At 43.9% G+C, this 22257-nt stretch overlaps 1 protein-coding gene across 2 annotated transcripts; it reads right to left on the minus strand.

The window, feature by feature from the left end:
• Nucleotides 1-462: 462 nt before the first annotated feature.
• esamb (endothelial cell adhesion molecule b) lies at nucleotides 463-21101 on the minus strand. 2 transcript variants are annotated; one of them, XM_023826115.2, is made up of 7 exons: nucleotides 20159-20217; nucleotides 9297-9442; nucleotides 8338-8539; nucleotides 7192-7347; nucleotides 4016-4138; nucleotides 3805-3937; nucleotides 463-1522 (listed from the first exon to the last, which is right to left on the minus strand). In XM_023826115.2, exons 2-7 carry the CDS (start codon nucleotides 9420-9422, stop codon nucleotides 1111-1113), a joined length of 1152 nt encoding a protein of 383 aa, XP_023681883.2. In that variant the 5' UTR covers nucleotides 9423-9442; nucleotides 20159-20217; the 3' UTR covers nucleotides 463-1110. The 2 variants fall into 2 exon arrangements, with proteins under 2 accessions (XP_023681883.2, XP_023681882.2); XM_023826114.2 differs by lacking the exon at nucleotides 20159-20217 and adding an exon at nucleotides 20744-21101 and having other exon boundaries at nucleotides 467-1522.
• Nucleotides 21102-22257: the final 1156 nt, after the last annotated feature.

The raw sequence follows: 22257 nt of genomic DNA on the forward strand, positions 1-22257 counted from the left end.
GAGTCTTGGGTTCTGCTGATAAAATTTTGATAGTTTTGAACTGCTGGATGTTGTCAAATGACAGCCATGTTTAACCCAATGGGAACTAATAAAGCAAGCCAAGTGAGGCAGGCCAATCTGACTGGAGGCGCTTGTTAATCCCGCCTGCCATGGTCTCTTATCGCTAGATAAGCCGCTGTTTTGTTCTGCATACCTCTCTACAATGTGTCACCCTGGACACAGAAGTACTGCGTAATTCCAGATATGGAATGGCACACACCATTAACAGGTTCATTAAAATAAGGATGAAATGTTAATTTAATGTTGCAATGTGAATGTAATTTGTTACACTTCATAAGTGCAATTACAATAATGTGTGCAATATAAATACAATTGCTATAATGCATGCAATACCTGTTTTAAATGCAGTTTTTTTTTTTTACCTCATCTTGTATTCTACTTTCTAATTTTTAGTATTTTACATTTTTCATTGCTGCCATTTTCTCTTTGAGAGTTACCAAAGTCTCATGTTAAGTTTTGAGACTCATAACTTACATTTCAATAGTGCGTTCAGAGGTTTTTGTATCTAAATTGTGGGATTTGCCAGTACAGACGCGAGTGTTAAATTGCAATACAAATTTTATTTGTCAGTGTGATCATTGTATTTAATCACATTTTGGTTCCAACAGACTGGGGCCAGTGTTGTTTCACTATATTTCACATGTAACCTCCTCGCATTGGACACAGTGTCTGAGACCCAGCCTCTGTCCTCCCTTAAACACAGCATGTCACAACGAACATCAATTGGAACTAAACAAGAACACTTAATTCATTCAAGTCCATTTCATAGGTCTGTTTTATAAAAGTGGTTTTTCACAAGGAAAAGCAGCAAGTACAAATCTTCCACAGGACACGGTTTTAAAAATTGTGTAGCTATTGTAAGTAATGTTAAATAAGTGGTATTTTGTACTCTGTATTAAATACATTTTTAATATAAAAACGTTTTCTGAATCAGGATACACCAGATACAAGTCATTTGCATTGCTGCAATCTTGCTATTCTGTACCTCTCACTGTCTTAAGGGCTGTCATCTCAAAACGTTCTGTTTTTTACTTTGCCGGGGCCCGACTGTTACACCAGAGAGCCTGCCTGGCTGCGAGCGGGCACCGTGACGGGCACCTTGGCCATCTGGGCCATGGCTGCGTGGCTGATGGTGCTGGAGGGGGCCTGAGGTTGGGCTGGGGCAGTTCTGAGCATGGGCTTGTTGTGCTGTGGAACCATGGGGGGCAGGCGGGGCAGGCTGCCGCTGGCAGTGTACCCCGGCAGGCCCTGCAGCACGCTGGGGTCCTGAAGCTGCAGCCGGTAGCCCGCACAGCTGCCCGTCGCCGTGACCGCACCGCCGTTGGACACCAGCATGTGGGGGTAGCGGTTTTCTGGCTGGCGTCTGCCAGCCGTGGAGGACAGGGTGCCGTTCTTGGAGGTGTCGTCCGTGCCCACTCCGCTTCTCGCCCAGGAGACTCGCCTGGGAGCCAGAGCGTCCTCCCTGACAGAAACAGGTGAGTTTCCTGCTTAGGCTTCTGCCGTTTAATTAACCAGCCTTCTAGCGTAAGTCTGCTTATGTTGTGTGCCATATTGTATCCTGTCCTCTCTTCCTGAGGTTAATGAGCTGCTCCTCTCATGAACTGATTAGCTTAACAGCTGCTGCCCACTTACTGGCCCTATCCGTCATGACCAGAGGGCATGGAGCTGTACTCACTCCTATCTAGGAAGTCCTGCCTTTGAATTGCAACAAGTACTGACATATTCCTACTTCAAGTTTCTGCACATTCCTGGTAGCTTTGTGAAAATATCAACTGGCACATGTACAGAGTTATTTTTCTGCTCATCAGTATTAATTTAACGATGCAAGTAAGGTTTTTAATTTCTTAGGGCTGGGCATTAGATAAAATTTCATGATTATGAACATTCGTATCATCAATTTGAATATTCTCAGTAAAGTGATAGCCTTAACACTTCTTTTCTTGCGTAATTAACAGTTAATGCACTATTTTTACAGAAGTCCAGGTCAAGGTATGACTTTGACATATTATATCTGGTCACATGCTCATGATATGACAGGGTTTGTGTTTTTCATGTTACTGTTTTCTACAGGTGAAGTTTAGAATATTGTGACAAATTTCAATATTGTGAAAATCTCTGAAAATAGTGATATTTGCCAGAAGTTGTCAGCCTTAAGTCAAACCCATTCGAACAGCAATGCAGTCATAGAAAAAAAAACCCTTAGCAACAAATGGTGCCGCTGGTTTCATACGAAGATGTCAGTTTGCAGTCAATTAAGTTTGACACCTTTATTCATGTTCTGAATCAAAGCAGGGGTGTCAAACTCCAGTCTTGGGGGGCCGGAGCCCTGCACATTTTTGGTTCTCTCCTCATTTAACACACGTGATTCAACTCCTTGCACCTCTTGAGCTGAATCATTTGTGGTGGAACAGGGAAAAAACTAAGCTACATAGGGCTCCGGCCGTCCAGGACTGCAGTTTGACAATTTAAAGGAATTTTAAGCAAAAATGGAGCATTGAAGTAATTCAAGTCAATATATTGAGAATTATCTATATTGATGTTTGGCTGTATCACCCAGTCCAGTAAGTTTCTCTTTTACACAGGGTTGGTAATTCATTATAGCTCAGTGTCTTCACTGCCTCAAGTGAGGAATTACAAAGTTGCTCAGCACTTTAAAAAGCTGCATTGAGTTCATAAGTGACCAGTAGTTAATGGGATACACACATGGTTCTGATTTTTAAAAAGTCACTTTATTAAACTGAACATATTGGCCAGAAATGCAAATCAAGCCAACAATGAAGCCAAGCTGAGGGGGAAAATAAAGTGCAATACAGTAAAATCCCGTTATAACAGACTTCAAGGGACCTGGCAAAACAGTCCGTTATATCCAGAGTTGCTGTATGCCCAGAACACAACTACAGGACACTCATGCCACACTCCAGCGATAGTTTATTATTTTGTACATGTAGTAATCCCACTATTTACTGTATTTCACCTATTGCAACATCATCAGTTTTGTTTTTTGTGAAACACTTGTGTCTTGTTTTCTTACTACTGTAGTGAACGAATGTATAGCAAATGACGAGGCATTCTAATACCATACAAAAAACTAAAATGTTCTAAAGCATTATGTCGTACTGTACGCAAATTCTCGTACTTGTACTTCTCACGGTTACTCTAGATGTCACTAGCCGTAGATTTACTTATACCATAGTGACGTACAATATCCGCTTGCATTTTCTTTGTTTCAATTAAAGGAACGGATTTCACATTTTAAATAGAATGACGCTTCGTAGCAGACTTCAGCCATTTTGAAAATAACTACTGATGCGCATGTCCGTTATAGCCGAATGAAACTACAGCTAAAAGCGGCCCTGGGGACCAAATTGTTTGTCCGTTATAAGCGAGTCCGCTATATCCGATGCTTTTTCTGCATGTTCGTAAAGGCGCACGGCCAGGACCAGCGGACCTCATCCGTTATACATGATATTCTGTTATAAGAGAGTCCACTATAACAGGGTTTTACTGTATAGAGTGTGGAGCAAAAGCCTGCAAACGACAGTCTGGCACCTACAGGCTGATGGAGGAACTGTCCACAGTAACCAAGGATCACCATATAGGCTACACCATATCACAGCTACAGACAGTGAAACATTTCTGGATCTCCTTAGCTTCTTTCCCACAAGGTGGTCAGGACATCACTATTTATATAGGAGAAAGTCACAAAAACACACCACACCACTGTGCATGTGACCAAGTACTTACTTGATTTCATTAGCCATGTCTTCATCATTTTCCCCCCTCTTCTTCCTCACAATAAAAACCAGGAAGATGATGATGGCCACCAGGCCCAGGATGGATCCAAAAGCGGCTCCAGCAATCATACCTGCATTGGTTGCTATGACACCAGCACAAGATTAAACTATCTGAATTGGTCATCCAATCAGAAGTGGACGTGTGTACCGCGTGTACTTACGGGCAGACACCTCCAGGTTGATGTAGCAGCTCTCGGCTCCAGCCGTGTTGCTGGCTCGGCACACATACTTCCCGGACATGGCTTGGCTGAGGTTACTGAGACGCAGGGTGCCCTGCTTCTCATCTGCAAGAAGACCCCAGTGAGTCACCTTCAGCACCTGAAGCACCTGGCCCAGCAGAATTTGGTGCGATAGCGCCCTCTTTAGGCATGGAGCAGGGATGGGCAATTTCAGGTGTCCAAGGGAGCTGAACCATGTGATTCTCTCCATGCCAGTTCATATTTAGCATTTAAGATTCACACTAAATTAAGCATAGGAGACCAAAGGATTCCCTTAACAGGGCAAGCTTCAGATTTGACACTTCACAAGTCAATTTTGTGATAACATCAATACTACACTCCAGAGATCTGCTTTAAAGAGGTTTCAGTTCCAGCAAAGTATAGCTCAACCAGATAGCTGAAGCACACATGCAGCCACAAACTATTTCATATACTGACGCTTTAAACTGTGGTCTTGGTCAGCCTGTCATGATAATTACATTGGCTTATCGTGCAATATTGTTAAAAACACTTCCATAAACTGAAATTCGGAAAAAACAGCAACTAAATGACAATGCTGCTTCTGAAACCAACCGAAATAACACACTTGTCATTATCATTTTGAAATACTGTTTAGCTAAAGAAATGATTGCTCTTGCGTCTCTCATACAGTGTGCTTCAACTATAGAAACAACCAACTGCACTGCATTATGACATTTTGCAGTGGCCAGCAAAGTCCTACAACCTTCCATTTATCCCTAGAACTAAAATGACAAATCTAAATAACTAGACTTAGTTATAATTAAAAAATGAATGCAACCAAAAAGGATTTCAAATAGAAAAATTAAAAAAGCAAAACTGTCCTCAAATGCACACGAGTGTATGGTGCTGCAGTACAAACATTTCATTTTGGCTTGTATCCATCTGGGAGTCCATATAATCCTTTAACAAGAAATCATAAATGTTGGTATTTCAGGACTGTCTTCAAATCCACTAACCATTTTATCATTCTGATCATTGAGGGTAGAGAAGGCACTTACGTACAGTTTGTCAGACTGATTTCTTACTTCCTGTTACTTTTCCCTGGCCAATGACCGATCGAGGGTCATTTTGGTCGCTGACCTGAGATTCCGCACAACTGGGTTGGTAGTATTTTTCCTCTTAAGGAATGAATGACTGTGTATACCCCAATGTTTAATATTTAGGGTAATTTTTGTTAGAGCCTCAGTGCCCATTTCATCTATTTTTCAGTTTAATTTTTTTTTATAAGGATATTTACATTGACATCCCAATGTCTCAATATTCCTAAGTTTATTGCTCCTTCAAAGGGTGTATTTGCAATATTGTATCAGTGGCATAAAATGGTGTTAAAATGACTATCTGCCTGGAGGTGCAAGGAGTTGAATCAGTTGTACAACAAAAGTAATTATCTTGCCAGGCCTAGGTCTTGGAGTATAAAGCATTTCTAGCCACACAAAAAGAGGGTGGACAGGTAACTCGGACACACAAGCGATTTCAAGTAGAAGTTCATCCATTACTAAGCTACATAAACCCTTAAATGCAAGCAGGACACACAAGTCACTCTACGAATCACACAGCAAGTTTGTTTCATAGCGTCTAAAGAGAACCTGACTAGCCTGACCAGTTGCAATTGTGAGGCTCCCAAATTGGCTCTTCTAATAGGGTCTCACACCAACAATCACAGGCACTAAGACAGCGGTGGCCAATCTCATCTGCAAAGGGCTGGTGTGTATGCAGGTTTTTGGGGTAACCTTTAGGTCAGGTGTTCCAACCCAGGTGTGAGGACTCCTCAGCCAATCAGTCCTCTAATTAGTGTAATTAGGGAGCTGCAGCGAAAACCCGCAAACACAGCGGCCCTTTGCGGATAAGACTGGCCACCCCTGCACTAAGACTAACTAATAAGTGGCGTGCTATACAGCCACTGAATTTCATGTTTTATACTCGTCTGTTTCTTCTGCTTGGCTAATCAATATGAAAAATGGGCAACAGTCTATGGGCACAGCTGGAGGTCACCTGGTCACCTGGCAGAAGTTCTGATGAAAGGGATTTACGGCTGGCCTGGCTAACCCCTATGACCGAGAAGAGCAGCTGTGGTCACAGGCATAATGGGAAGACGGAGAGCTGACAATCCCTTACCCAGATACCCCAGCACAAGCAGGGGCTGAGGACAGGCTCTCCGGGCTGTGCGCACACAGAAAACAAAAGCGACAGTGACACTGAGCATGAGATGGGGAGAGTATGAAGGATCATGGGACAGGAACTGACCAACACTATACCCAGTTTCTACCACCGAGGACAGAAAGCTAAAAGATTAATGAGAGCTAAAAAGGTACAAGACATCTTATTTTTAGAGTGGCAAAAAATAAGTCTCCCCGTACGACTTTTTTTTAAAGGATTGGTTTTGTTTGCTTCTCTCTCCCTCCGGTATCAAAAGCCAGAAGCAGAAACGTATTAAACTGTCGATGGACCTTCAAAAGAGGAAAAATGAGCTTCTAATCCCACAGAGGATGTACCCCTCCCACTGTCAGCTAGCCAGCCAGGCCCCCGCCGCGGGGAAGCCGCAGCGCATCGATCCACTCTCTTCAGGAGGGGTCAGGTCAGACAATTGCCAAGGTCTGGAATATAGCTCAGAATCACATCAACATGCAATGAGGCTCTGCTCACTACATTTCATCGCCATGATCGAATCAGAAGTGTCTGCCCCCCCGATTGCCTGTCCATTTCAATAAACATCTGTAATTGACCTTTATAGTCTGTGCTGCCATGAATCATTTAATGGAAATTGCCAGTATAAATGACTGCTGTCAAAACAGCCCAGAATTTAGCAGGTCCTGATCATGATACCTGCTCCTGGAGAACCACCTGCCAGCCAGGAGGTTCTCACTCCAGCCTGACCTAAGTATCAGGTGTTTAATGGTCTTATAATGAAGGTAGTAGGTTGGAAGCAGTGTGGGTTTGACCTGGCAGGTGGTATCCAGGAACAGGATTGAGAAACACTAGCCTAGGCCGGTTGTGATTGGTTGGGTATTTAGGATTTCCAGATGCTCCCGTTTACCCACGAGAGGGGGGTACAATAGGCAGGGATGCTACCTGAATGCAGAGGAAGAAAGCATACTCACTTTGTGTGGGTGAAAAGAAAACCTCGGCCAATGGGGCGCTCTTGGTCCACTTGTAGTGAGGTGCAGGCTTTCCAGCAGTGGATCTGCAGTTCAGGGTCACGTTGCCCCTCAGCACTGGTCTGCCTGTCATCTCGCACACAGGGACCGAAGGGGGCACTAGAGAGGCCAGGCAGAGGAGCACCTGCATCATGACTACCATCATTATAGGACCCTCACATGTTCAAAACCCTTCCCGAGAGCCAAATATTCATAAGGACATGAAGATGTTACAATATCAACCCCTTCCTGAATGTCAGAGCTTGGGGGGGGGGGGGGGTGGGGGGGGTATAAATTTCACATAAATTTAGACAGTTAATACCACGGATCTTCTGAGAAATGTCAAGTTGTACCGTTTAAAGATAGGATATGTATTGCTTAACGTCTGGGTTACATTTTATCCAAGACAAAGTTAGGCGATATGGACATTATGCAAACATCATATGCACTGTATACAAACCTATACAGCAGTGGTTCCCAACCTTTTTTAACTCACGGCCCACACAGCCAAACACATATGTTTCCGCGGCCCACTGCAAAAGAATTTAAACGATCCCGCTTTTTGTGTCGGGTTAACTAAGTACTCGGAAGCAAGGCTGTTAATTGTCTTTATTGAATAAACTGGTAATTTATTTCATTATATATCAAATTATGATTTATTTGATTTTGACTAGACATTTATTATATTAACAATATTACAATTTCTGTTAATAATAATTGGCGGCCCCCCTGCAATACCGTCGCGGCCCACTAGGGGGCCGCGGCCCACAGGTTGAAAACCACTGCTATACAGCATACTGCACCTATTCTGTACCCGGACTGCCTAAATGGCCAGAGTAAACATTAAAACACACAGTAAATGCATATCACTGTCAGGTGTTACAGGTATTAAGTTAGATATGTTCTGCACAGTTATATGGCTGGCAGTGCAGCCACTTTGTTCACACTGGCTATATGTGGTGCACGATGGCCACTTGCGCCCATGTGCCATTAGGTGATTAGGATATTTCAACCATTTAAACCTTACGAGACTTTATATGGGAATTGAACATTGTGTGGAAGGGTGTTAAGTGACACATAACCGCACATGTTAAAAATCATGAAGGGTACCCTTGACGTTTAGGCTGAGCTCGCCAGAAAGGCCAGGGGCCCCCGGAACGATGACGTTGCAGAGATAGCGGCCCGTGTCGGCCTCCTGCGTGTTGTTGATGAAGATGGACAGGTTGGTGGAGGGCATGGAGAGGGCAAAGCCCACTCGACTTCGGAACTCCGGACTCCCAATGCCGATCTGGCCAGAGCTATACGAGATGACCTGAAGAGCAGGGTCACGTGGGAATTCACCATCAGTATCCATGCCATGGCTACACGATGCTACTTTAAAGTGGATGCTTGAAACCTGCATAACACTGATGCAGATACCACAGAGAAAGTGAAATTCAATAGATGTTAACTGAAGCAATTAAGAATAAATAAAAGCGGATGATCAAGACATCTTCATGAACGTAATTGTATACCAATTCAGTTTTATATATTTTTTACTGCTTGAATTCAAGTGAAAAAAAATTTATTCATTCACTGAAAATGTAGATGTCAATTTAGCTTAAGGTGGATGTAACCACCTTGCTTTTAAGAATGGCCTCATGATATACGCCCCTAATTTGGTCCTTTGCTCTTTATAGAACAATCCTGAAAGATTTAACAGAAAGTGACCCTCACAAAAAAAGGATACCTGAAATGGAATAAGGCGAGTCTGTCCTGGAGGCTAAAGCCTGGGGAAATAGATTTTACATTTGTTTGTCTTGCATGAACCTGAGCAGAATTTGACAGCAAAAGGGCATAGAGGTAAACAAATAGAAGCTCCATACAAGATACCCTTCCTGCTGTTAAGATTCTGGCATAGAATCTTAACATATTGCTAAAATGTTAGCATTTTAAGTTGGGATTAAATTACTCTAAAATTATGAAAATGATGGTTGATGGTTGGCCTCCTGAGATGTTGGAGGTAAGGTCTGTCCCATTTTCAGACAACTTAACCTGATCCATCATTTCTACATAACCTTCATACTCACCTGCTTGGAGTCGTTGGCCATGAAGTTCCAGATGACAGTGTTCTTGCTGATGTCGGATGTGGGGCTGTACCAGGCTTGAAGGACGACCATCTGGCCCTTGACTACTTCCACATCCATTCTTGGCATCTCTACTCTTTGGGAATCACCTGTGGAGTATGAAGGATTATAAGCAGAAGAGCTCCTCCTGGAGGCTATATTGTTAGACTTTCAATTTGATATGCCTCTGATCACATCCCGAGTCAAATCAAATTATGTATTCATTTAAACTTACCATATACCCAAGTTCACACTGACAAATTATATTCACATTAATGACATTTTCCAAAACTCATCCAGCATTTCACAATTAGACTTCTGATTTCTAAGTTTATACACAGCGATTCTGATAAGTAATTCTAAAAACACATTACCGTTCAGAAGTTTGGGGTCACTTAGAAATATCGTAGATGACACAGCTGGAAATGGCCGTTTTTTTGATGCAATATCCACATAGGTGTACAGAGGCCCATTAGCAACAATTAGTCCTGTGTTCCAGTGGAATGTTGCGTTTGCTAATGCAAGTTGATCATTTTAAAAGGTTAATTGATCATTAGAAGACCCTTTTGCAATTATGTTAGCACAGATGAATATTGTTGTGCTGATTAGAGAAGAAAAAAAAAACTGGCCTTCTTTGGACTAGTTCAGTATCTGGAGCATCAGCAATTGCAAGTTTGATTACAAGTTCAAAATGGTCAGAAACAAAGAACTTTCTTCTGAAACTCGTCAGTCTATTGTTGTTCTGAGAAATGAAGGCTATTTGAGAATATGTGAGAAATTGCCAGGAAACTGAAGATCTCGTGCAATGCTGTGTACTGCTGCCTTCATGGAGCAGTGCAAACTGGCCCTAACCACAGCAGAAAGAGGAGAGGGAGGATAAATGCATTAGAGTATGTAGTTTGGGAAACAGAGAAGCTCGTAGGTCTTCAACTGGCAGCTTCATTAAATAATACCCGCAAAAGACCAGTCAGGACGTCAACAGTGAAGAGGTAACTCTGGGATGCTGGCCTGCTAGGCAGACGTGCAAAGAAAAAGCCATACCTCAATGACCAATAAAAAGAAAAAAGATTGGCAAATGAACACACACTGGACAGAGGAAGATAAGAATAAAGTGCTGTGGATAGATTCATCTAAGTTTGAGGTGTTCAGATCACAAAGAACGTTTGAGACGCTGATCAAAATGAAAAACATCCGTCAAACATGGTGGGGGCAATGTGATGGTCTGGGGCTGCTTTGGTGATGGAAAAGTGGCAGATTCGTAGGAGGTAAAAGGGATTGTGAAGAAGGAAGGCTATCACTCCATTTTGCAACTCCATGCCATACCCTGTGGACCGTGCTTAACTGGAGACAATTTTGTCCTACAATAGAACGATGACCCAAACACCGCTCCAAACTATGCAAGAACTATTTAGGGAAGAAGCAGTCTGCCGTCATTCTGTGTATAATGACTGTGCTGGCTACTCCATCGGATCTCAATTGCTATTGAGCTATTATGGGAGCAGCTTGACCGAATGGTATGTAAGAAGTGCCCATCAAGCCAGTTGAACTTGTGGAAGATGCTACAGGAAGCACGGGGTGAAATCTTGCTAGATAACCTCAAACTGACACCTAGAATGCCCAAGGCCTACAAGGCTGCAATTGCTGCAAATGGAGGACTCTGATGAAAGCAAAGTTTGAAAAACACTCAATTTCAAAAATTATTTTCTAGTTTTGTCAGTGACTATTTAGCTATATTTCCTATTCAAATTCATATCATTTATGGTTTTAAGTGGGTTACATACGCTACCATTCAACTGCAGAAACCAGCGCTTCCCCAACCCGGTCCTTGAGGGCCCCAGACAGTCCACGGTTTTGCTCCCTCCTAGTTTGGGGATCTGTGGGATCCCCGAGGACTGGGTTGGGAAACAATGACATAAACCATAGGTGGTTCTAGAACTCCCCATTTGTCTCAGATCCCCCTCGGACATTTTTGTAAATCCATTTATCGATTTGTCCTGGATTTCCGTATAGATTTTGGACTCCCTGCTCAGCAAATATGATTGTGGGAGAAGCTTCTCATTTTGGGCTTAAAATGGGGCCAGGTCACATGGCCTTTAAGTGGTGATGCTTTCTCGATCACTGCAGGGAATGTTTCAAGTCCCGCTCCACAAATCCTTCAGCTCCATCTCATACTCGTGAAATTAGCATGCATTCACTCAGCTGGTGAACATCCCCATGTCTTAAAGTCACGTCCTGCTTTTCCTTCTGAATGATCAAATGAGACTGATGGGGGGGGGGGGGGTGGGGACAGGATCAAGTCCCTACTGCAGTGATTGCAAGATGACGACATTGCTTCCACTTCCGTGTGCTTAGTTGTCCCCTGCTAATCTTTCCAGCACTATAATCTTCATAGTGCCATTCCTCCATCTGTGTTCAGGCAGGCTGAGGGGGTCGGGTTTTCCCATTTGCTGTGAGGGAGGCCCTGCCTGCCCTTGAGGGAGGGTAAAATGGTTAGACATGCCGTGTTCTTGGCTCTCTACACTTGTTCTGCCAGGTTTAACCTGCAGCACCGTTTCACTGAGATTGTTTGATTTAATAAACAAGGAAAATCTGTTCTAATCCCCCAGACCTCATCTGGCACAATCTGTGCCAGGACAGTAGGATGGTGCAGCTGGAAAGCAGAAGCCACATGTAGGGACACTGCTGGAGGCACGATGGACAAAGTATTGACAAGTAGAGAGAAATCGAAGTCAGAGCAAAGAGTTCGTGGGCAGCGCAGGAAGAATCAGTCACAGCAGAACAGGTATGAGAGAGATCCATCTTGAGAGGTTCAAACCAAAGATATACAATGCAATACCCACAACTCTCAAATCAACACTCTCCCTCCAAACAAAAGTTTGACAACTGAAATTGAGCATTCTGCATTTTAAAACCAACATCACAATACTGGAAAATCATTCAACAGAAAATACAACTCAAATGTGGAGCCAAGACAAACTTATCTGCAGAACACCAGAACAAACAAGAGGGGGCAGCAAACCTTCAAGAGAAAGTCAAGTTCTACTTTTGCTCGTTGAAAGTCATTTAGCCTCTGAGCTGAAGGAGCCTTAAGTGAATTGTGTAACTGACCTGACACTGGAATCCCATAGCAACAGTAGTAAGGCAATTTTAGTGGCTCCAGGCTAGCATGCTGCTAAGCTAGCCCAGCCAATGCCTTGGCATGCATTTTACCTTGCATTTCCATTTTAGAAGGTTCTGCGATGTTTGTAGACTTTGTTAGCTTGCATAGCATTGATTGGTATGAAGGTGCCAACATGTGCTTTGTTAAAGCAGATTACAATAGTCTCCAATCAGGTTCTAGCTCAAATTGAGGATGTTAATTTTAGATTTTCCATTTTCACTTAAACCAGACTGACAACTTGCAGACAAAATAAGGACCTGATCTTGCAAAAGTATTAACATGGAACTTGCCCACAAATTCAGACATGCAAACAAAACCCTAACTGTTAATGTGTTTGAGAAAAATGCCTGGATCCATCTGTGCTTCCATCCCATGAGCTTATCCTCCAACCTCATTTCTCCCCCCCCCCCCCCCCACATAGTGGTTGGGCCCCCTGCCCCCACAAAATAAACATACTACAGGCAACGTTTAAATATAGAATATTTGAGGAGGCACCTTTAAATTGGATTACATGAGGTTAATCTCGACAGTTATTTTCAGCCATCTTGCATGTTCCGTCTCATTAGACGGCCCTGAAATCCCTGCTAAAGTTTTGTTTCTGTTGAAATGAATTCCGGGGGGGGGGGGGCATCACTGGCAGCAGTTTTGGACAGAGGGGCTGCGGCGCGTGTCTGCCAAGCAGCCCCCAGGATGTGCGAGCCAGGAGAGGCAAACACGCTCCGCAAGACGTGGCTGAACGAGGCAAGGGCCGCCTTGGGGCCAGAGATGGCAGGGAGACGCTCACTGCAGCCAGTGTGCACCGCTGTTATAGATGGTGAGAGGCAAAGTGGGGGGACACTGCTGTCTCTGAGTGCAAGTTCCCCCCCACCGGTGGCCTTGTTAAAGCAGAATAAAAAAGGACACACAATGAGAACTCTCATCTCACACACACACACACACACACACACACACACACACATTTTTAAAAAAATTTTAACGTTTTTTTCATAGCAGTCACCGATTTTCATAAAATAGAGTTTTACGGATATTTATCACGTTATGGGACATTATGTCCCCATAAGGATAGGTAAACCCGCTCACACACACACACGCTAGAGGCTGAAATTAATGAGCTGTTAAGTTAATTGCATGGGGTGGGAGGGGGTTCTCGTCACCATGGTGTGGAAGGTGCTATGCTGAAGTACCTTGGTGGTCTGATTGAGATCACATTTAATCCGATTCCCTGTGGAAGCTGCAAATAAATCAATGAATCCCAGCCAACTGAAAAAAACCATTAGCAGCTAAAAAGCATCATGGTTAAGAGTATAAACTACGCCAAGCCTACTTGTACTTCAGTGGAGATCTAGTTACAGTGAGGGAAATAATTATTGGACCCCCTGTTGAATTCTAAGTTGACCCATTTGTAGAGAAATGAGAAGTCTATAATTTCAATGGTAGGTTTAACAAGGAAAATCATTATGTAACAGGTACAAATCAATTTGTCATTTATCTAGGGAAATAATTATTTGTACATGTGCAGTAATACAACACCAATAGTACTTAAGTATTAACAAGCTAGCATTCTCATTTAATGGCATCACTTTTAAATAGTATTCTTGAGTCACTAACCTCTACATCTTCAACCTTGTCACCATGGGAAATATGTAGAGCTGTCTAAGGACATCAGAGACAAGATTGTTGACCTTCAAAGGTGGAATGGACTACAAGACCATCAGCAGGCAGCTTGGTGAGAAAGTGACAACTGTTGGTGCAATTATTCACAAATGTAAGAGACTAAATAAACTGTCAATCACCCTCGGTCTGGGGCCCCAAGGAAGATGTTATGTCATGCGGTGTCAGTCATCTTAAGAACAGTGGGGGGGTAACCCCAGAACTACATGGGGGGAGCTTGTTAATGAATAAAGAACCATTGGTAACACATTGTGTTTAAAGTCTAAAGTATGCCAGTGAACACCTGAATAATTCCAATGAAGCTTGGAAAAATGTGATGTGGTCAGATGAGACCAAAATCGAGCTGTTTGACATCAACTCTACTCTGCTTGCTTGGAGGGAAAAGTATGCCGACTATAACCCCAGGAACACCATCTCGATCGAGATGGAAGCATTATGCTTTAAGGGTGTTTTTCAGCCAAGGGTACAGGGGCAGCTGCACAGTATTGAAAGAAAGATGTTCGGGGCCCCATGTACTGTAAAATCTTGGATGAGAATCTCCTTCCTTCAGCCAGGGCACTGAAAATGCATTGTGGGTGGGGCTTCCAGCAAGCATACTGCCCAGGCAACAAAGCAGTGGTTCAAGAAGAAGCACATTAAGGTCATGGAGCGCCCTAGCCAGTCTCCGGACCTTAATCCCACAGAAAGCTTATGAAGGGAACTCAAGCTTCGTGTGTCCAAGTGACAGCCTAAAAACTGGTCTGGAGGAGGTCTGCAAAGAGGGGTGGATAAGAATTCCTGCTGAGCCGTGTACAAACCTGGTGACCAACTACAAGAAATGTCTGACAGCTCTGCTTGCAAACACTGGTTATTCCACCAAGTACTAAAGCATGTGTTCCAAGGGATCAAATACTTATTTCGCTAAATTGGCTAGTAACTTAAATCATTATGTAATAGATTAACAAAAACTTTTGCTGTTAAACCTACCAGTGAAATTACAAACATTTATTTATTAATGGGCCAATTTGAGAATTCAGCACAAAGTCAAATAGTGTCTCCCTCATTGTACCCATTTGAAGTGTGCTTTGTCTTTTTGCTCAAGATTTGGGGGGGGGGGGGGGGGTGTACAGTTTCTAGTTAAGGTTAATGCTCAATGATTATAAAAAAAGATCCAGGAAAATTGAATGGGTTGACAAGATGGGGGGGTGCGTGCACCCCCCACCCACACCCAAATCTCAGACCTGGGAATGCACACGCACATCTTTCACACTGAACAAAAGCAGCAACTTCGGATGGAGCAGCACAAGGGGCCAACCCAGAGCTCCCAGTGGAGCAGCACAAGCGGCCAACCCAGAGCTCCCAGTGGAGCAGCACAAGCGGCCAACCCAGAGCTCCCAGTGGAGCAGCACAAGCGGCCAACCCAGAGCTCCCAGTGGAGCAGCACAAGCGGCCAACCCAGAGCTCCCAGTGGAGCAGCACAAGGGGCCAACCCAGAGCTCCCAGTGGAGCAGCACAAGGGGCCAACCCAGAGCTCCCAGTGGAGCAGCACAAGGGGTCAACCCAGAGCACCCAGTGGAGCAGCACAAGGGGCCAACCCAGAGCTCCCAGTGGAGCACAACACTTTCAAAATCTGCTGTGCTGGTTCCAGCAGGCTTCATTTGGAATTCCCGATGCCCACTTGCAGCCTCGATGAAAAATTAAACAGATCTCTTCACGATTCTCTCATACATTCTATGGAATTCCGGTTGCCTCCTTGAAGGACAAAAAAAAAAAAAAAGTCAATATCCAAGATAAGGAAGACAAGGCATTAATCTTGCTCAGCCACAGACTGATGAGATCAGAGCGGCAGCACACACTTAATGTACCAGCAAGCCTCTGGGTTGGCTTAAATTAAACTGTGGAGGTGTATCAGGACCTGTCTGATGAATAATTCAGTTGCAGGACTTGTGTTATTTTACCAGAGACTTAGCTTTTTGTCTGCTGAAAAAAAACAGTTTTGGCACACTGCTTTTGTTGAGGGTTTTCTATTCCTTAATTAGAGATCTAATTGCGTTCAAATGATCTATGAAATGAAATAAGGGAGGGAAAATTTGCCCTCACACAAAATTCCAATTGCTGTCCTTCCCTGGATTATATTACATAAATTGTTAAATGGATTTCACTGTATCACAGCAGTTTAATGAAGCAGATGTGAATGATATCTCCTAAATAAGCTAAAAATGACCAGGAGGCTGGTAGTGCCAAGGATCCAGTGAGGAAGTAGCACACACGGCTGAATGGGCCGGATCGGTAGCAGCACCATGAACGGCTGACTCCTATGCAACAGCTTTTCCAGTGCAGGGTGGGGTGGGGTGGGGTGGGGTGGGGTGAGTGATTTCTTAGGCTAGGTCACTAAGCCGACTCCCCGCCCATCAATCCTATTATACCCCTCAAGCTGCCTTTGAGGCTACAGGGCTGGTCAAGTGGGTAGGCATCTTAAATCTGACCCCCCCCCCGAAAACCAAACAAGTGCTCAAGCATTGAAGGAGTTGGCCGGTCACTCCCTCTCAGAAGCTGCCACATGCGGTCAACACGCCAATCACTCTCTACCTGCTAATTCACCAAATTGAGTGTTACAGTGGAGTGGGTGGGGTTGTCCACCACACACACACACACACACACACACACACACACACACACACACACACACACACACAGCTAAACAGTTCCAAGAAGCATTTCTCTCTACCTTGCACTGGGTGGCAACATTGATGTCAAATGGTTTAAGTTGTACTTCATGCATTTCAAGAAGAGGTAAAGCATTAAGCAAAGGAAGAGTAGGACCTCTACCATTCCCAGTGTACATTCAGGAATCAATGGGGGGGGGGGGGGGGGGGAGAAGCTGAAGAATTCCCTAAAATCCCAATACAGAATGTGAGACATTCTTTAGGAATGACATCTAAAAAGGCACGTTTTCATGAAATTGAATCAGCTGAGGATTTCATTTATTTTAACCGAGATGTCACATTGTCCACATGTATGCCACCTGGAGCAGAGTTCTGGTCTAATTTTAGACACACACACACACACACACACACACACACACACACCAGCCTCTTCATGAGCCTGTTTCGTCTAGCTGCACATAACCTTTGATTCACATTTGTTCAGATCCAGATTGTTCTGAAACAGTAGCAAGCAATTAAAACTGAAAGAAACTCCCACAGACTAGAAGCTGCATGATTATGGCCAAAAATAGGAAAACGCAAACACTTTAATGCTGTATGTGTGCAGGAGTCAGCAATACAGCGGGATGGCCACACGGGGGCCCCGAACCTCCCAGCGGCCTGAGCGACAAACGGCTCAATCTACGCCACCAAATCTGCTCTTAATACAAAAGCTGAGGACTGAGGAAAATGTGGGAAGATCGGATGAGTTTAATTACGATATCGGGTGCTATACTACAGAGAGTCACCCCCAAGGTCATTCAGGTCATGCAACAGGAGCTACCACTCTACAGCTCGGGGAGAAAAAAAACCCACCTTCAGTCTATGTCCATATACTGAACACTACACTACGCTGAGAATCACCTTTCTGCGGTCATACTGAAATGCTTTGCAGTACTTAAACTACGTCTACTGTATTATTGTAATTAGAAAATGAATTGGAACATTTATTCTAACTGCATGAAAAGCCAAATTTGGTCTTAATGATTAAAAATCGGTCTTTTTTTTTTTTCTGCCCAAGGGAGGTGGCGGACTAATTTAAGGATGCATGTGAAGGCCAATTTCATGCTGTAACAGGAGCATGTAGAGCTGGCAGGGCTGAAGCACAGCTGTGTGATCAAGGCTGTACATGAGGGACTGGAATCAGCCCCTGCTGGGGCGCAGACCAGCCAGACTCAGCTGCTCCACGGTAACTCAAGTCAACAGCTGGTTAAATATGGGAGCACTGGAAGGTGGGGGGGGGGGGCAGATGATGTCGTTAATCTGTGAGATATGAACAGCTGCTCTAGGCGTGTGCCCCCCCCCGCCCCTCTCAAGGTCCTGGGCTGGATCAACCCAGGGGCCCCACATTAGCCTCACACGACCAGGCCCGGTTCTGCCGTTCAGCTTGGATCACGGCCGGCAAATCCCCAGTGCTGACCAGCCCACACCTGGGCCCAGCTAGGCTCCACCCAGCCCGTCCACACAGAGCGATGTCAGGGAACACCAGCTAATGCCGTTACGCAGGAAGGTATCGACACGGGGGCTAAAATACTCTAATACGTTTGCCCCAAGAATGGGGGCGAGAGAAGACAAACATCCAAACATCCAAACTAAGAAAATCAGAACGCCACAGTTTCTTATTCCCTCCCTCTTTGCTGTCCATCACCATCCAGTTCAGGGTCTGGTTGAGGTTGGAACTTGTTCTGAGAAATGGCACAAGGCAGGGGACAGCAAATGCAGAATGTGCATCTTGGAATAGGCTGCCAATCACTGTGGGTGGATTAAAGGCACCAAGTTTGACTAAGAGCACGGTTTTGGACTGTGGAAAGGAACAAAAGCCTAGCGAGAACATGAAAGCCCCACAAAGGCTGTGCCGGTTAGGCTCGAACCCCCAGCCCTGCCAGACATGAGGCCACAGAGCAGCCCTGCATCACACAGACAGAAAATCTGAATCCACGAAAAAAAAAAAAAAAAAAAAACCCTGGATATCACTGCATACAGCAGTATTGACTTGCTAAAGTTAAACACCAGTGATTGACTTTAGCTGGTACACTATAGTTACATTTATTTCGTTACAAAGTTAAAGGGAGAATTATGGGAAAAGCCAAGATGATTCCGCATTCAGGATGTCAGAATACAGCTAAAAGTCCTTGCATATAGAGGGTAGGTTTAAAGGAGACACACACACACAGCCAGAGCCGTAGACGCATCAGACGTCACACTGGTGCTTGTTTTTAATCAGAGGTTAGTCAAACAAGCCGCTAAATCTGGCATTAAATCTGAGGAGATCCTGTTTAGCGGTCAGCAGCTTCCCCGGGGTCTTTAGAGTCCCACTAGCATACAGAAAGCACTCTCTCACACTCGGCCTTAACCACGCAGGTGGAACAAGCCAAGAATACCTAAAAAAAAACCGGCCCCAACCATAACCACTCCTGCTGGACAAAAGGACTGGACCTCCCTTGTTAAAGCATGCAAGTTGCACATCGCATAACGTATGGATTCTTTAACAGATGCATGGAACCATCATTAAGCAAAACAGTGAAACATTCATTCAACCACTTAACCAATATATGGAAAGGAATATTTCGGCTGTTTGTCTGAATGATGGGATCACTTAGTTACACAGCAGCCTCTACTTCAAAAATAATACAAGAAACCAGTCATTGTTCTACCTGAATAACAACTAGCCACCTGTCTGCATGTGTAATAACCAGCAAAGCCTTCGGTCTGATGTACGGTGTGAACCCAGGAGGAGGTCAGGCTGCCGACTTTGAAAGGTGGACTATGGAGACGTGCAAATGAGAAGGTCATACAAAAACCATTAACTTAAGCAAGCTTCCTTTCTGAAGCTGACCAATACCTTACAGCAATATCACAAAAACTGCACAGTATCGTTTTACAGGTCATTTGCAAAATGAACTGAACAAATGAGAGGACTCAGGGGAAGCAACCAGACTAAATATGCCCCTTTTACTGGATATTTTAAGTTGCAATGGTCAGGTAAATAGTTTATTAATGCAGAACTCAATTGGGACTGAATCTATTATTAACTGCAAAGCCTGTTGAAAGCACTAAAACATTTGCTCAATTCTGAAGTCCTGAAACTAAGCTGTGAAGCTTCATCAAATGAACATTGATGATTTTTCAAATATTGCATTTCCATAAAATATAATATAGAACGCCCCCCCCCCCCCCCCCCCCCCCCACACACACACACACACACACACACCCTCTGAGAGGTAGGATTTACATCAAAGTACATGCCCCTCATTACCACAAACCTTCAGGTCACTAGTCTCTCTCATCTTTCCATTAAATTTAAACATTACCATTTCCTTCTCAGCTTTGCCCAGTGTCTTCAACTGGTAAATGTCCGACAATTCAAAACGACGTAAATGTGGGATATCATGCCCACTGAAGATGTGTAGAAACCCTTATTTTCTCACACCGGATATTTTGCAATTAACAATGAATGCCGTTTTATGAAGACATGCAATTACATCTTGCTATTGTACAAGCTTTAAAGATCAAACATAAATTTCTGGTAGTTGTAACAGTTAAACATGAACGCACTATAAGCCATTTAAAAATTAGGATACAATAAAGGACCCTGACTAAGACATATAATAGCACATTCATTAAACTGCGCTATTTAAAAACGTACTTCCCGTAGGAGAAGATGCAAGGAATTCATTATAAAACTGGCATTGCTTAGGATTACTTGTCTATAACGCACGGTGAAAATCCTCGGATCCCTGTAACTGAGGACGCTCAAGATCATGTTGTAGATCTAGGTGATGCCAAACTGCAGTTAAGGACGAGCGGTACATTATCTTGAAATCGTTCCCAGTTTCTAACCTGTGGATGCAATTTAGGGTGTAAACCTCGGCAAACCTTACGGAAAACAGACGTACCTGGACAAGCCCAAAGGAGGGTCAGGACCACGAGGGTGTCAAGTTTCCCAGAAGTCGGCATGTCTGTCAGCCAGTATTCAGTCCGCCGCGCTTCTCGGATCGCAGCCTTCGGACACACCACCGTCGTCCGCCGCCTGCCCAGTTTATTCCCAGGTACTCTCAACACCCGAACAACCGTGCATCAGGCATCCCAAACAGCGCCAAAGGAAATGTGTTCAGATTGTTAAAGGTCCAAAGGCGCACGGGCGAGAAGTCACCTCCAGCTTCCCAAACGACTGAACTGTGCTCGATGACATTTGTACAGCTCGGGATATACCTCCCCCCTACAACAGACGAATGCCTGTTTGCGTCTCCTTCACTTTCTCTAGTCTATAGTTACCCCTCTTTTAATGAGATTCTTAGCTCGCAGTATGGGTCCTCACTAATCACCGCACCGCCTACCCACCTGTGAGTGCTAAGGACGCCCTTCACTCAGGTGCATAGGGCCGATCGTCACTGTTCACGTTTAAAACAAAGAAAATACATTTGATTCAACAAATGAAGGGCCCGCACTTTAGTGTTTTTTAAAACAACTAAAGATTAATCAGTGAAACGCATCTGCACCTTCCAAATCGGGTTATGTGGACTATGCATAACATTAAATTGACATCGTTTAAAATTAAATCCATCTTTCCTAATCACAGGCTCCCTGTAAATGTTCAAATGTCGGCGATGAAATCATAAATAAACCCTATGATACACCCCGCAAATCGAAGTTTCTTGAACTGAATATCCTAAAAATCACATCTATTAGTAATTAACACGAATTCAAACAAGGTGGCACTGTGGCTGTAAATGTGTGTGTGTGTGTGTGTCGGGGGGTTGTATATATTATATTGATTAAAAACCTGTTATGTTGACTTTGTGGGGACATTTTCTTGCTCCCAACAAGAGGAAATTGAATTTGATAAAAATCTGTGACTGCAATCAAAAAACTAAAAATTTCAGTCTTGTATTTTGTTTGGTTACTTATAGTTAAGGTTAGGACTGGGTAAGGGTTAAGGTTGTGATAGTTTGGATTAGGGTTAAGACCATATAAGTTAATGGAGAGTCCCCACAAAGATATAGATACTTAATATCTCTCTCTGTGTGTGTGTGTGTGTGTGTGTGTGTGCGCGCGTGTGTGTGTGGAATTTGCATCTTCTCCCTTCATTGTGTAGAATTCCTTCCACGTTCCAAAGACATGCCGTCAGGTTAATTGGTGTCTCTAATTTGTTCCCTGAAATGAATTGGCAAAGTGTCCAGCATGTATCCTATGTATCTTGGCATAGGCTCCACATCCCCACCCCACCCCACCCCACCCCACCACTCCAGCCAGGGAAAGTGTTCGAAAGAAAGGTAAATTAAACAGTTGAGAAATAACAGTGTATATGCAAAGATATTATATGTGGATATAATATATGATGTCATACCAGCAAATGATAGATTTGTGCTATTGCATATCCCCTAATCGCTGCAGGGTAAGCCTATATGTT

Source organism: Paramormyrops kingsleyae, chromosome 17 (assembly GCF_048594095.1).
Source record: "Paramormyrops kingsleyae isolate MSU_618 chromosome 17, PKINGS_0.4, whole genome shotgun sequence".
NCBI lineage: Eukaryota > Metazoa > Chordata > Actinopteri > Osteoglossiformes > Mormyridae > Paramormyrops > Paramormyrops kingsleyae.

Bases quoted from the DNA above. Each gene is read 5' to 3' on its own strand.
- esamb (XM_023826114.2), bottom strand. From the start codon at position 20,804: ATGCCGACTTCTGGGAAACTTGACACCCTCGTGGTCCTGACCCTCCTT. The intron at 3,938-4,015 runs GTAAGTACACGC...CTGGTGTCATAG, and splicing joins CAACCTGGAGGTGTCTGCCC to CAACCAATGCAGGTATGATT. The intron at 1,523-3,804 runs GTAAGTACTTGG...TGTTTCTGTCAG, and splicing joins GACATGGCTAATGAAATCAA to GGAGGACGCTCTGGCTCCCA.